This window comes from Amphiprion ocellaris, chromosome 20 (assembly GCF_022539595.1).
Source record: "Amphiprion ocellaris isolate individual 3 ecotype Okinawa chromosome 20, ASM2253959v1, whole genome shotgun sequence".
NCBI lineage: Eukaryota > Metazoa > Chordata > Actinopteri > Pomacentridae > Amphiprion > Amphiprion ocellaris.
In genome coordinates, this window is record NC_072785.1 from 5,205,519 (window position 1) to 5,219,452 (window position 13,934).

General features: G+C 41.7%; 2 protein-coding genes across 4 annotated transcripts in view; both read right to left on the bottom strand.

The window, feature by feature from the left end:
- Positions 1 to 566: 566 nt before the first annotated feature.
- Positions 567 to 7,376, bottom strand: LOC118470641 (uncharacterized). Of its 3 annotated transcripts, none has more exons than XM_055006117.1 (2): positions 7,312 to 7,376; positions 567 to 3,636 (listed from the first exon to the last, which is right to left on the bottom strand). In XM_055006117.1, exon 2 carries the CDS (start codon positions 1,739 to 1,741, stop codon positions 929 to 931), a length of 813 nt encoding a protein of 270 aa, XP_054862092.1. In that variant the 5' UTR covers positions 1,742 to 3,636; positions 7,312 to 7,376; the 3' UTR covers positions 567 to 928. The 3 variants fall into 3 exon arrangements, with proteins under 3 accessions (XP_054862092.1, XP_054862091.1, XP_054862090.1); XM_055006116.1 differs by lacking the exon at positions 7,312 to 7,376 and adding an exon at positions 4,811 to 6,084; XM_055006115.1 differs by lacking the exon at positions 7,312 to 7,376 and having other exon boundaries at positions 567 to 2,235; positions 3,492 to 6,084.
- Positions 7,377 to 10,099: 2,723 nt separating this feature from the next.
- LOC129347790 (putative hydro-lyase OCAR_7359/OCA5_c07590) overlaps positions 10,100 to 13,934 on the bottom strand; it is a 12,612-nt gene continuing 8,777 nt past the window's right edge. The window contains exon 3 of the mRNA XM_055006127.1: positions 10,100 to 10,470. Coding sequence (XP_054862102.1) covers positions 10,386 to 10,470 — 85 coding nt within the window. The 3' untranslated portion in view covers positions 10,100 to 10,385. The remainder of the gene's footprint in view (positions 10,471 to 13,934) is intronic.

The window sequence follows — 13,934 nt, forward strand, 5'->3', positions numbered from 1 at the left end:
TTGGGTCCTGCATGGCCCAAGGACTAAAAACCAACCTGTTGTGACTTAAACTGACTCTGCAGCATTTACCAACTGGGCTTTAAAAAGACACAGATCAAAAACTACAAGTCTGTAACTACAAATTTGAGGACTTTTAAAACTCTAAATCTGAAGTCAAAGATTTTCCTCTGTAAGAAATATGTAAAATAATTAAATACAGTAAAACTGTGTAATTTTATGGACACAACTTAAAAAGAATGAAAGAATGGCAAAAATATACATTTTTTTGTATGAACAGGTACAGTTTTGACCTTTTTTTAAATTTTTGCACTGAACATGTAAATCAGTAAATCAAAACTCTTTCTGTGGTTTTACTAGATACTTCTGTAATTGAATAAGATAAGGTAAATTTGTAAGCTAACGCTGAAACTGAGAACTGAGACATTTTTAAAAATTGCAAATATCTGTAAAATAATGCTATTTTTGTTCATTTAAATATAATGAAAATAGCATAACTTTCCAGTCGAACATAAAAGAAGTCTTTTTTAACAGTTAACATGATACACACACTTTGTAAACAGCACATGTGAAGTTTTTTTCATCTTTATTTGAATATTTATAAGTTTCTTGTAATATTATTTTTTGTTGAACAGATGTTCAATATGTATGTATAAAAATATGATTTTATCCTGTTTTGCTGTTAGAAGCATTATTATAATTATCTATTAAAAATAATACTTCTTATATAAAAATAACAATACTTATTATACAAAAATAATAATACTTATTATATAAAAATAATAATATGAATAATAATTCCCAGGATCCCCCTGCATGCAGCTTGCATGTTCTCCCTGTGCAGGAGTTATCTGAAGGTACCAGATAACATGGATATTTTGGTGGGCTCATCAGGGCCTCTTCGTCTTTTTTCATCCTTCAGAGTGTGGACTCAGGAAGTACCAGAGAATCTCTTGAAGATTCCAGTCATTCTGGATCTTATGGAAGACTTCTTTGGTGGGTTCATCAGGGCTTCCTTGATAATGGAGTCGACTGTGTCATCCGCGCAGTCCCACAACAAGAGGTTCACAAGAAGCTTTGGATCTTTGGTTTGCAACCTTTTGCAGATCTTCTTGTAAATGCCCTTGTTGAGTTTTTTAAAGTTGCGTTTGGACAGATCATAGTCTTCATCCTGGACTTCAGCCCAGACTCTCTTGAAGAGCCGCTCAGACACAGTGTCAAAGTGTTCTGATTCTCTGCCGTATCTAGCTTCTTTGAAGATGTAAAGAAGCAGCGAATCGACAACTACGTCGACACGAAGTTTAAACTTTTCTCTTGACTTCTGACTTTTTGGGGTTTTTTCATCCTTCTGGACGCTGTCGAGTGTCTCACTCATTATATATATGGGAGTGTAGATTCTTTCCACCTCCTGAAGATCCCCGTCTTCTTCTTCTTTTTCATCCTTCAGAGTGTGGACTGATTTCACCTCCTGAGGGTCCATGTCTTCGTCACTGTGGACTGATTCCACATCCAGAAGTTCTATGTCTCCTTCATTGTGGAATGATTCCACCTCCTGAAGGTCGACACTAAATTTGGACTTTTCTTCAGCTTTGAGTTCAACACTCAGAGAAATTCTGAGCGTGTCCTTCAAGCTGGAAGTCTGAGTTTGGACGTTCATCACGTCCTGAGGGTCTGTGGCTGAACAGTTTGGACGAACAGTGCCCTCGCTGATCGGTGCTTTCTGGAAGCATCTTCTGGTTTCCATAGCTGCTGTTTGTGCTTCTCTTGGAGACTTTTGTGAACTGGGTCGCTTTCCTCTCGCCGTCTGTCTGCAGATGAACTGTGGAAACTGGCTGCTGCAGCCCTATTTAAGAACTGGAATCCGTCGACAGTGACGTGAGCGTCACGTCACGTCACAATGATGAAGGCAAAGGTGCACGGCGTTCCATTGGCCCCGCCCACAAGCGGCGCGCGCATCCCAGGAGCCGTTGCTATGCGCCGGCGGCTCCGCTCTGCAGCTTTAATAGGAAGCTGGAAACAGAAGAACTCCTCTGATGGATCCAACGTGGTCCATCAGCTGCTGGTTCACTCCAACTAACGGAACTCTGAGATCCTCACAGCTGAAGGTCCGGTCCAGATGAGTCTGATCCGCCTCAGACTCCCTGAATATCACCATAAGATGGACTCAACCAGTCTGCTCCATCAGCTGCAGATCAGCTCCAAACAAGAATCATTTCTGTGTCCAACATTTCTGTCAACCTGACGAGACGGAGGTCAAATAAAGCATCAGTGAGTGTGGATCAAAACAACATGTGAGCTGAGATTTGTGGGGGAAAAATGTCACTTTACACGATTTTATGTTTAGTTTTTTATAAGAACAAAGTTGTGTGTTCGGTTCAAAGTGACGATCTGGCTGGAAAACAAAACATTTAAAAACAGTCAGATACTACAAGAGTTGTTAGAAGGGGCAGATACGTGAACTAATTAAAATACAGTAAAAAAGAATGAATGAATAGTTCTAAAAATACTTTTAAAAATGTGAACATGTACCGTTTTGACCTGTTTGTTTGTTGAACATGTAAATCAATAAATCAATATATGTCAGTTAAATCGACCGTGTTTTTTGTGTTTGAATGCAAGGAAAATTTAAATATATTTAAATGTATATGAGTGCAAGTTTATAAATATATCATACTGTACACAGAACTTCAGGTGACACAAATATCTACAACTGTATTATATCTATCTATCGATCGATCAATCGATAGATAGATAGATAGATAGATGTAAGTACTAATAGGAAAGACTTAAGACTGGCTGAGAGGTAATAAAACAGCCCTTTAAGATTGAAATATTATTTTCATGGATTGGTTTTCCTCACAAAAAAATAATTACATGAATTTTAAAAGTGCAGAAACACATGTGGTCACAGGTACAAGTGCTTCAGCACATGTGAAATTTAATGGGTTAAAATATTCTCAAATTAAAAGTGAAATATGTGGAACATAACCGATACGTACGTTTTGGAGCATTTCATCACAATTACTTGTAGACGTTTGTCTTTAAAACATGTTCTAATTGTTAATTTTAAAACCATCAGTTTAAAGAGGTTTGAGGAATAATTATTTGATTAGAAATAGATCAATTGAAATACATAAATATGGTAAAAAAAAACATGGTGTAATGTTAAAAAACTGCAAATATCAGTCAAATATTTTACATTTTTTGTTTTGCTGATGTAAATATAGTAAAACTGTGTAAGTTATGGTCACGTGTTGTAAAAGAACAAATAACTTCTTTAAAAAACACAGATTTTGATGTAGACATTATGTACTAGTTAGTGTGAGATACAGAGAACTGCAAATATCTGTAAAATAATGATTATTTTTTCCTGATTTGAATATAGTCAGTCAATCATTCAACAAAAAAGTCCTTTGAAGCTTTCATATTTTACAGTGTATGTTTGGAATACAGTAAAGTTCAATATGTACAAAGAAAAGTGAAAGTAATACAACCTTGAAATTAAATGACTTTTTTCAGCTTATCCGGGGCTGGGGAAGCGGAAGAAGCGGAAGGAAATGAATGGATGGATTTCTTCAGCTGATTTACATCCAGACAGCACAGATCCTGGAGTGGAGTCCAGCAGAGGGCGCTCATGTTCTACACAGCAGCAGTCACAGCAGGACATTAAATGTAAAACATTAGACACAAGACAAATAAAGGCAGTGGGATCATTAGCTGAACCACACTGACTCCTAATATATGATATATAATATATGAGATGAGCATGAAGGTGTGCAGAGATGTTGCTGACTGAGGACTTGTTACATAAGACCAGTACAGACGTATTAATATGGAAACAGCCTCACACTCTGCTGAGCTCCTGTAACTGGAGGAGTAATCAGATTACTGTGGTGCTGCGCTGCCCACTGCTGTATACAGAATGTGTGTGGAGGATAATGGTTTCTGTTCTTGTTTTTCATTTGCAGGAATCAAACTGAGCTTTCATTCCATCTCTCATCATCCGCCGCCTTCAGCTAACCAGCAGAGAATTAGGAATAGAATTCAAATCAGTTGAGCTTTATTGTCTCCCACCCCCTCTCTACCTGCCCCCTCCACATCTCTCTGTCTCCACTTTCTAACTTTCTCCAACTCTTTCTTATTGATTATAGCCGTGACCTGACTCCCACACTGCTCAGCCTCCCATATATTAACCCCTTCCTCCCCTGCTGTCCTGTCTGTTGTACAGGGCCGTGCAGAGACCTTTGGAGGGGCAGGTGCTCAAAGTTAAAAGGGGGCACATGGAGCATGAATTTGAAACTCCATACAGAAACATACCTTACAATATGACTGGCTGAATTGTAGCAACCCATATTCATAAAGAATGTAACATGGAATCACTGCATACCAGATCATTGTTCACACCTCACATCTGTGTTAGGGGGCAGTCTATGTTTAAGACATAAGATAAGATAAGATAAGATAAGATAAGATAAGATAAGATAAGATAAGATAAGATAAGATAAGATAAGATAAGATAAGATAAGATAAGATCAGATCAGATCAGATCAGATCAGATCAGATCAGATCAGATCAGATCAGATCAGATCAGATAAGATGGTCCTTTATTACTCCCCAGGTCAGGGGAAATTTCTATTGTTACAGCAGCAAAAATCTTTCAGAGCAGCACTAACTATATGTACAGTAAAGATAATAATTATAATAACAATAATATATACAATATATACAAGAATGAAGGATGAGATATGAATAAATACAGTATTACTAACTATAAATAATGCAGCAGTGCAAGGAATTGTTGTGCAGATTTTACCATGATTTAAGATGATATGATGTAAGTCCAGTTTATGTTAACATCAGCCAGTGATGCTGATGTTGTTCAGTCTTACAACAGATGGAATGAAGGACCTGTGATAGCGTTCCTTTTTGCAGGGTGGATGTCTCAGTCTGCTGCTGAAGGAGCTGCTTAAAGACCCCACAGTGTCATGCAGTGGGTGAGAGGGATTGTCCATGATGGATGTGAGCTTTGCCAACATCCTCCTCTCACCCACCTCCTCTATGGAGTCCAGGGAACAGTCCAGGACAGAACCTCCTCCTGACCTTCTGTTTAGTCTCTTTCTGTCCCTTTCAGTGCTCCCTGCTCCCCAGCAGACCACTGCATAGAAGATAGCAGACGCTACCACAGAGTCATAGAATGTCTGGAGCAGAGTCCTGCACACTCCAAAGGACCTCAGTCTCCTCAGCAGGTGGAGACCACTTCTTGTACAGGACCTCTGTGTTATGTGTCCAGTCCAGTTTGTTGTTGAGGTGAACACCCAGGTATTTGTATGAGTTCACCATCTCAATGTCCAAACCCTGGATGTTCACCGGTGCAGTCTGGGGTGTCCTCCTCCTGCGGAAGTTGATGATCATCTCCTTCGTCTTACTGGCGTTGAGCTGCAGATGGTTTTGCTCACACCAGTCAACAAAGTCAGAGATGACCGTCCTGTACTTCCTCTCATCCCCCTCAGATACAAACCTAACAATGGCTGTATCATCGGAGAACTTCTGGAGGTGACAGCTCCCAGAGGTATAATCGAAGTCCGATGTGTCCAGGGTGAAGAAAAAGGAGGAGAGGACTTTCCCCTGTGGACCTCCATGCTGCTGACTACCACATCAGACACACAGTCCTGAAGCCTCACGTACTGTGGTCTGTTGGTGAGGTAGTCGATGGTCCAAGCAGCCAGGTGACAGTCTACTCCTGCTCCTTCAAGCTTCACCCTGAGCAGAGAAGGCTGGATTGTGTTGAAAGCACTGGACAAGTCAAAGAACATGACCCTCACAATGCTGCTGGTGTTCTCTAGATGAGTCAGTGATCTGTGCAGCAGGTAGACCACTGCATCATCCACTCCAATGTTCGGTTGGTAGGCGAACTGCAGTGGATCCAGATGTGGGCTCACCTGGGGACGGAGGTTCCTGAGGACGATCCTCTCCATGGTCTTCATCAGGTGAGAAGTGAGGGCCACAGGTCTGAAGTGGTTAGGCTCCCTGGGGTTCCTGGTCTTAGAGACAGGAACCAGGCAGGAAGTCTTCCATAACACAGTGTGACGACCCCTCCAGCTCGCCACCGGGTGCGCCTGATCAGGAGCTGAGTGTCGCCACCTGACCGAGCCACATTTGCAATCAGTGGCTCAGCAGTACTTAATCGCTCTCCTTTTCCAGTCGGGGCCTCTCGCTGACAGGAGCGTTGTGTCCGGGGAGCTCCAGTCCCTCATAGAGATCTGGCTGAGTTGGGCCTGGGCAGCCGTGGCACAGTATTTTGTTGGGCAATAAAAGCTTTGTTTTTGCATCATACAGTGGTGGTCCTCAGCATCTTTGTTGCAACTGAAGAGCCGAGTTTGTAACAACAGGAACCCTCTCCAGACTCAGGCTCAGGTTAAAGATGTGCAGCAGCACCTGACAGAGCTGGTCTACACAGTCTCTAAGGAGTCTGGAGCTGATTCCATCAGGACCTGCAGCTTTCCTGGTCTTCATCTTTTTAAGCTCACTTCTCACCTGATCAGCTGTTATGGAGAGGCTGGGGGTGGTGGAGGAGGGTGGCAGGGGGAGGGGTGATGGTGGTGGTGGGGAGTTAGAGGAGGAGGGGTGATGGTGGTGGTGGGGAGTTAGAGGAGGAGGGGTGATGGTGGTGGTAGAGAGCTGAGGTGTGAAGAAGGAGCTGGCTGGTTGGTGCTTTGATGAGAGGGGGGAGGAGTGGGAGCAGAGTCAAATCTGTTAATCTGACTGTACTTAAAAGTGAAGCAACTGTTCTCTATTCAGATATGATCCCAAAGTCACTAAAACACACAGTAATATTGGTAGAAGTATGGAACCTTCTGTGAGAGTAGCAGGGCTGTTAAAGTTAAATCTGTATTTTAATATTTTTCATTTTCAAAGAACCACTGACAGTCAAATATTACAGATTAAGTTTAGCATCTCATTTGTGTGGTTCAGTTTCAGATGTTGAGTTCATTCTGAAAGCATGCAACATGTAATTAACTAAACGTAGTAAATAATTACACTCTGCTATCCTTTTCATTCCCCCTGAAGTTTATTTCATGACAGTAATTAAAGCAAACTGAACCTGAGTTAAGATGAAATCTCCTGAAATATGTCAGTACAGAGGTGAATCATTCGAACTGCTACTGAGAATCATTTGAGGAATCACAAGAAGCAGAGGCTTTGACATTCTGGATTTTGGTCAGTTATATTTCTGTTGTGTCATATTGAGGGAAGAAAAAAATAAAACAGCGAACTGAAATGTCTAACTGAGTGTGCGATGAATGTGTGTGTTACCTTATGTCAGCATGTTTAGCCAGAGGTGGACAGGAAGTCTCTCCTGATTGGCTGCGATAAAGGAGCAGGCAAAGGGGGCGGGATTACTGCGACAGAAGGCTTCAAAATCATCTGCTAGATGATTGGGCAGGACGACCACACCGGCCTGCTGGTATCCTGACAGACACATTTAATGTGGTCAGAACAAAACTAAACATTAGTTTCAACATATGAGTTAGTTTCACGTTTTGTCCTAAAACTTCTGTTGTCCTCAAAGGAGAAGCATGTCTTTCTGTTTTTTTCATTAGATATATATTAGGACATGGAGTGGCCAGTTCAGCTACTTACAGATTATATGTTTTTATCTTCCTACAAGAGATATTTTAAAAAATAAAAAGGGAGCTTCTCAGTTTCATCCATCCATCCACTCAGTTCCTTCTGTTTATCTAGCATCAGGTCAGTCAGAATCCAGAGTTCAATGGAACTTGAGTTGGAACGTAGATCAACTGGTCCACACCACAACAGTCTGGTACCTGCATTACTGCTGAAACTGAACCAAGCCGCCTATCCATCTCACACTCCATCTTCCTGTTACTCATGAACACCAGCCCAAGATACTTCATCACCTTCACTAGACTGCAACTCCTCCCCAACCTGGAGGGAACAATCCATTGTTTTGTGTTGGAGGTGCAGATTCTCATCCAAGCCTCTTCACACTCGGCTAGTAGGTCGGAGCCTCCCTTCCAGCACCTTGAAGGTAAACTTTCCTGTGGAGGCTGAGCAAGCGTAACAACCCAGTAGTGGAGCACACCCTCTGGTCCCCCTTTTTAAAGATGGAAACCACCACCCTGGTCTACCACTCCACAGGTACCGCCTTCCATGTCCATGCCACAGTGAAGAGACGTGTCAGCCAAGACAGCCAGACGGACGATGTCCAGAGCCTTCAGCATCTGGTGGAAAATCTCATCCACACGTCGCCTTGCCAACAAGGAGAGTCTTGACACACCCAAACGACCTCTGTCATGGATAACGGCAAGGCTACTCCAAGTCTTCAGCCTCTGCCTACTAAGCAGAGGATGTGGTAACCGGTTTAAGGAGTCCACTAAGAGCTCCTTCCACAACCCAACAATATCTCCAGTCCGGGTCAGCAGCTCTCCACCTGGCTGTACACAACCTGGCCACGCCTTCCCTTCCCTTCTTGAAGCATCCAAGGTCTCATGGACAGGGGTCTTCACCAGACATTCTCAGTTCACACGTTTGGGTTTTCCAGATCTGTCGGCAGCTTTCCCTGCCATCTGATTCAGCTCACCTTTACATGGTAATTAGTTGAGAGCTGTGCTCCTCTCTTCACCAAAATGTTTGAGACACGAGCCACAGGTGAAATGAAACGACTACAAAGTCCATCATCAACCTTTCATGACGAGCAAAAAAGTTCAATAACAGAACACTAAAGTTCAGATCAGGCATGTTGTTCCTCCCAATCACCCCTCCAGGTTTCCTCATCATTGCTCATGTGAGTGTTAAAGTTCCCTTGTAGAACCACAGAGTCCCTCAGCAGAACCTTCTCCAGGTAACCAGCCAGAGACTGAGAGGCCAAGTACTCAGCTTTTCCTCCGTCACACTCAGTCACAGAGAAATAACTTCTCATTCTCTGGTGAGAACTCCAACAGACACTTGGGACAGTGTCTTCACAAGCATTAGCTCAAGAAAATGTAAAACAGTGACTCTTGATTTTATGGGAACAACTGATTCTTTTTTTTTAAAGTTATTTTTTTGGCGTTATTTGACAGGTTAGGTTGAGGGGGATACAGGAATGTAGGGGAGAAGAATCAGGGGAGGGTTAAGAACAACTATTGCTGCTAATAAAAAGTTCATAAAAAGCCAAGTTAGGCCAAGGCTAAGCTTCAGAGACAACTAGCAGCTGCTGAGCATAGGTAACCTACAACAGGTGAATTCCAGTTTACTTTAAAGGTGACTTTCTTTGACCAGCTAAATAAAACCATTAAAGCTCCTCAATAACAAGCAGCTGAACTTTTTCAGTTTCTGATAAATGTCTGGTGCATAATTTCTACACTAATACAAACTTTTAAATTTGATAATTGAAATTTGAATAGAAATTGATCAACTTTTCAGCATGAAGTTTAGGGTTTTAAATGATCTCATATTGCAGGTGTGGAGTTCCAGTGTCACACTAAAGCACTGAAGGTGATAAACTGGTTCTTACCATCAGCTAATCCCGTCGTGGTTCTTATCCTGGAGTCCTTCTGCCTGATTAACAGCCTCAACTCAGCAGGACTCAGACAATCTAAACTACCTGAATGCTGCATCTCAGAACACACACTCCTACTTTAACTGGGATTACTGTCGTCTTGTCAGTGGACAAAGTGGTTTCTGTGGTTAATCTTCAGTTTTTAACTCATTCCTGAGGCAGCCCCAAATACAGAGGAGGTCCTGTCAGTGCAGTTTACAGCCAGGTGTGTTTTCAGTCCAGCTACAGTGAAAAGTGACTGCAGGGGTAGAGGAGGACATGATATAACTTGGTCAAAGTTTGCTCCATCAAACATTCTAGTCTTCTCTTATCTTTTTCATTCCAGTTAATGTTTGGTGGAGAGGAGTTAGATGTGGTTAATCTTTGAAAAGCTGGAACAGAAAAGAGAAAAGAATGGAGAACCCCTGACAGAGAGGAATATCTGTGGAGCTGAAAGAGTGTTAAAGAGAGACACGAGTCGATCCATGGACAGAATAAACAGTGGAGGGAAATGTGATGTTTTGGAGAAATGAACACATGTTGATGAGACTAAATACAGGCTATTATTTAAATGTAGCTTTAATTTCAAACTATTTACTGTGTACAGTACACACAAACATTCTGGCAGTTGATACAAACAGCACTTGTAATGTTAATTCTGTTTCATTCAGATGTGAAAAAGCAAGTTAACAGTTGATTTTCAATGATGGCATAAAGTACACGACCCACTCCCATCACACATCACTCTCTAAAACACTGATGTTCAGGAGGAGCTGATCAAGCGTGGTGGAGCGTTGTGTTACTTCCAGCAGTCTGCTGATGATGTCAGAGTGTGTGGGGTGAAACGTCAAGCCGTCCACCTCCATGGCCAGGTGAGCAGTTTTCCCACTCCGGATTCCAAACTTGACCAGAGTAGAAAGGAAAGACTCCTCCTGGTGGACAAAAGAACACAGAGACTGAAGAGATGTATGATGGGAGTTTATCAGAGCATTTTTCAGATGTGTGATGAATGTATTCTGGAGCTGCTAGATTTAAGAACCTTCAAGACCTTCAGACCCCTCCAAGAGTTTCAACCCCAACAAGTAATGGTTCACTTGGCATCTTAATTCCCACAGCTCCCTCTGGAGTCCAAAGAGGCTTCTTCCAACTTTCCACATCCCTAAATCTGTAAACCAACCAGCAGCTGCATCACAGGCATGAGGCTAAATGAGACCAATCAGTGTGCTGCTAGAAAATAGAAATTACTTTCCAAGTTTAAAAAGACAGTTGAACTTCAGCGTGTGTATTACTAAAATCCCAGCCCAAATCTGCTCACAGATCTCCAGCATGTGACCAGACATGGTTTCAGTGCAGACAGATTGATTGATTGGTTGCTAGGTCACCTGACATCCTGCAGGTCTGTGTGTCTCTGGATAAAATCACTCAGTTGAGGTAAAGCTGACATCACAACACCTTATTTTATCTTTTCAAACTCATTTTTGGTCCCCTACCTGTCAGTGAGTGGGAACTGGAGGATTCTCTGAGCTCAGTAGTGCAACAGTGAACCCATGCATGTGATGCATTTAAGGATAAGGAAAATTGTAGCATCTACAGGTAGTCTGCATTTGAAGAGTTTAGTGAACATCTGTGAAGTGTAGATTCCACATGTCCCACCCAGGTTCTACTCTCCCCTTCTAAACTGAATGATTCCATGCTTGGACATCAGCACCAGAACGTTCTCAGTCCGTGGAAACCCTGAGACATGATAGAACAGTCAACACTGTTGAATGCAAAGAGTGCAGTCACAGCACAAGTTTATAATTCCTTGGGTGAGGCCCAACTTCAAGTACTCTGCTTCTCTTAAAACCAATGTGACAGAGCAGCTTCAATAAAGACATTTCACTGACTACAAACTCATGTTTTATTCCCTGACGTATATCTCAGTAACGGAAACAGACAATAATGTGATGTTTGGTCTCATTTGACAATTTTCATGAGGAAGATAAGAAGTATGCAAGAATCAGCGAAAATATCCAAGAATTAACTAATGACGAATCTGAGGACAGGACTCAAAATAAAACAAAGCAAAAAATTTAAAAAATAAAGCAAACAGCACCGGTCTCTTGCTTTAGGTTAGCAACAGTGACTTGAATGCCTCTTGACTCATTATTCTCTAAAACTGGTCACAAATGATTCAATATGCAAGGCTTGAGCTAAACAACACATTGGAGGAACGACAGAAAATACATGTAGCATCACATCATTGCTAGAAACTGCTGCAGTGGTTTTATATTAGTACATGGCACTTGGCACTGCCACATATAGAGGGAAACAATGAAATGGGGATACTGACAGCAAAGTAGTTTTTTTTTACTATACACAATGTTGGAAATCAGCCTATTCTGAAATTAATCATAAAAGAATAAAACAATGTGTTAGGCTGTTTCCTCCAGTTCTTTTGATGTAGTAGTCAGGAGAATTCAATTCAGGTTAAAAAGAGTCTTTATTACACCAAGATTGAATGTGCAATACAGAGCTCTGGGTCTGAATACCTTTCCCTAAGTGTTCAGTCAGTTCAAGCAGCATCAGACTGGCTATTTCTCCCTGACCCAGTATTTTATCATCTAACAGAGTTGTGTGACTATCTAAGTGTTGAGATGCAGGCCGCTGGGTGAGTTCCAGTTCCTCCCTTCTCTGATGTGCTGCTGACTCGCTCCCGTGGCCTTGGTTCTTCTTCTGTTTTCCTGTAAAACAATGATACTCTGCACAGCAACAAAAGCTACTTTTCTACTGCTGTTTGAAAAAATGACAAGGGCACGCTATGTTTAGAAATGAATCAGTGTCACTCAGTATAATAAGCATTGTATATCTGTTTAGCAAATACATCTTTCTGATTAACTATTATAAGCAATTTAGCAGTAAGCATCCAACATTATCAAACATTAATGAGTATATATTCCCACAATTCACCCTGCAGCAACAGCGGCATCTGCATCCCAGAGGATGGTGGAAGAGGACCTAGAGCAGTGTGGATCATCCTAGTGCAAAGAGATCTAGCACAGGGTATACAACAACAGCCAATGCAAAGAAGCAAAGCAATAGCAATCATAGCTCCAATAACAAAACTTTTCATAAAACCACTCCATCTACCAAAGCATGAGTCCAGCCAGTCAGTGAGTGGGTCAGAGATGCCAGAATGCTCCTTCAGCTCGTTGGAGAGCGACCTCAGGCCAGCCAGCGCTCTGGTTACTGATCCATCAGGAGCTGTATTGTTGGGTATGAAAGTGCAACACTGATCTCCAAACATAGCACATACACCCCCTTTTTCAGCTAATAGGAAGTCAACAGCCATTCTGGTTTGATCAATTATAAATCACAGGTTATAAGATCACAATGTTCCCTTATTTAGCTGTTATTCTGCCAGAGTCTCACCCATGTGGCTGATTCTGGGATCTCATACCTCCATGTTTCTCAACAGTCTAAAGATGCCAGAACAACCAAAACACTAGTTAATGACTGAGCCAAGTCAAGAGATGTAGCGCCATAGAAGACACAGAAATGGACTGAACCCAAACCCTCCACTTCTACAGATGAGACACCTTCAAGCCAGACTGAAGTCTGCTGAGGACAACCTTGAGTAACATTATGAAGACTGGAAACATGTCCTTTGGACAGATGAGACCAAACTACAGCTCTTTGGCCATAGAGATGTTGCTTATGTTTGGAGAAAGAAGGGAGAGGCGTAGAACCCAGCATGGTGGTGGCAGTATCATGCTGTGGGGATGCTTCAGTGTGTCTGGAACTGGGAATCTGGTCAAGGTTAAAGGAATCATGAAAAAAGAAGGATATATGAAGATTTTAAAAGAAAACCTCCAGCAGTCAGCTGCTAAACTGGGTCTGGGTCGTCGCTTTGTCTTCCAACATGACAACGACGTAAAACATGTCGCTCTTGGTGAAGATCTACCTCCAGAAGACCAAAGTGAACGTTACTGACTGGTCTGCACAAAGCCCTGACTGGAATTATATATATGCAGTGTCCATACTGTATATAAATAGGTTATGGGGTTTATGTTAAATGTTTACCTGATTAATTTACTATAGGATTAACAGTATATTAACAGGTACTGTACATCAACTGCATGCAACAAGTGTGATGTTCATTTGTGCTTCACAGATCAAAAAACTGCTGCCTTCAGTTTCACATATAAGGAGTCACTAAGGAGAATGACATCCACCAATTAAGAGTCCTCAGACACCAGAAATCATTATGATGTTCAAGCAAAGTCCAGAATGTAAATATGAACAAATTGTAGAGGACTGATGTAGTACAATCCCATTTTGCAAGTTCAAAAGAAAGTTGTAATAACATCATTTTCTTATAGTTTTTTATTGTGTGGAAGTGCATTCTAGCATGGAT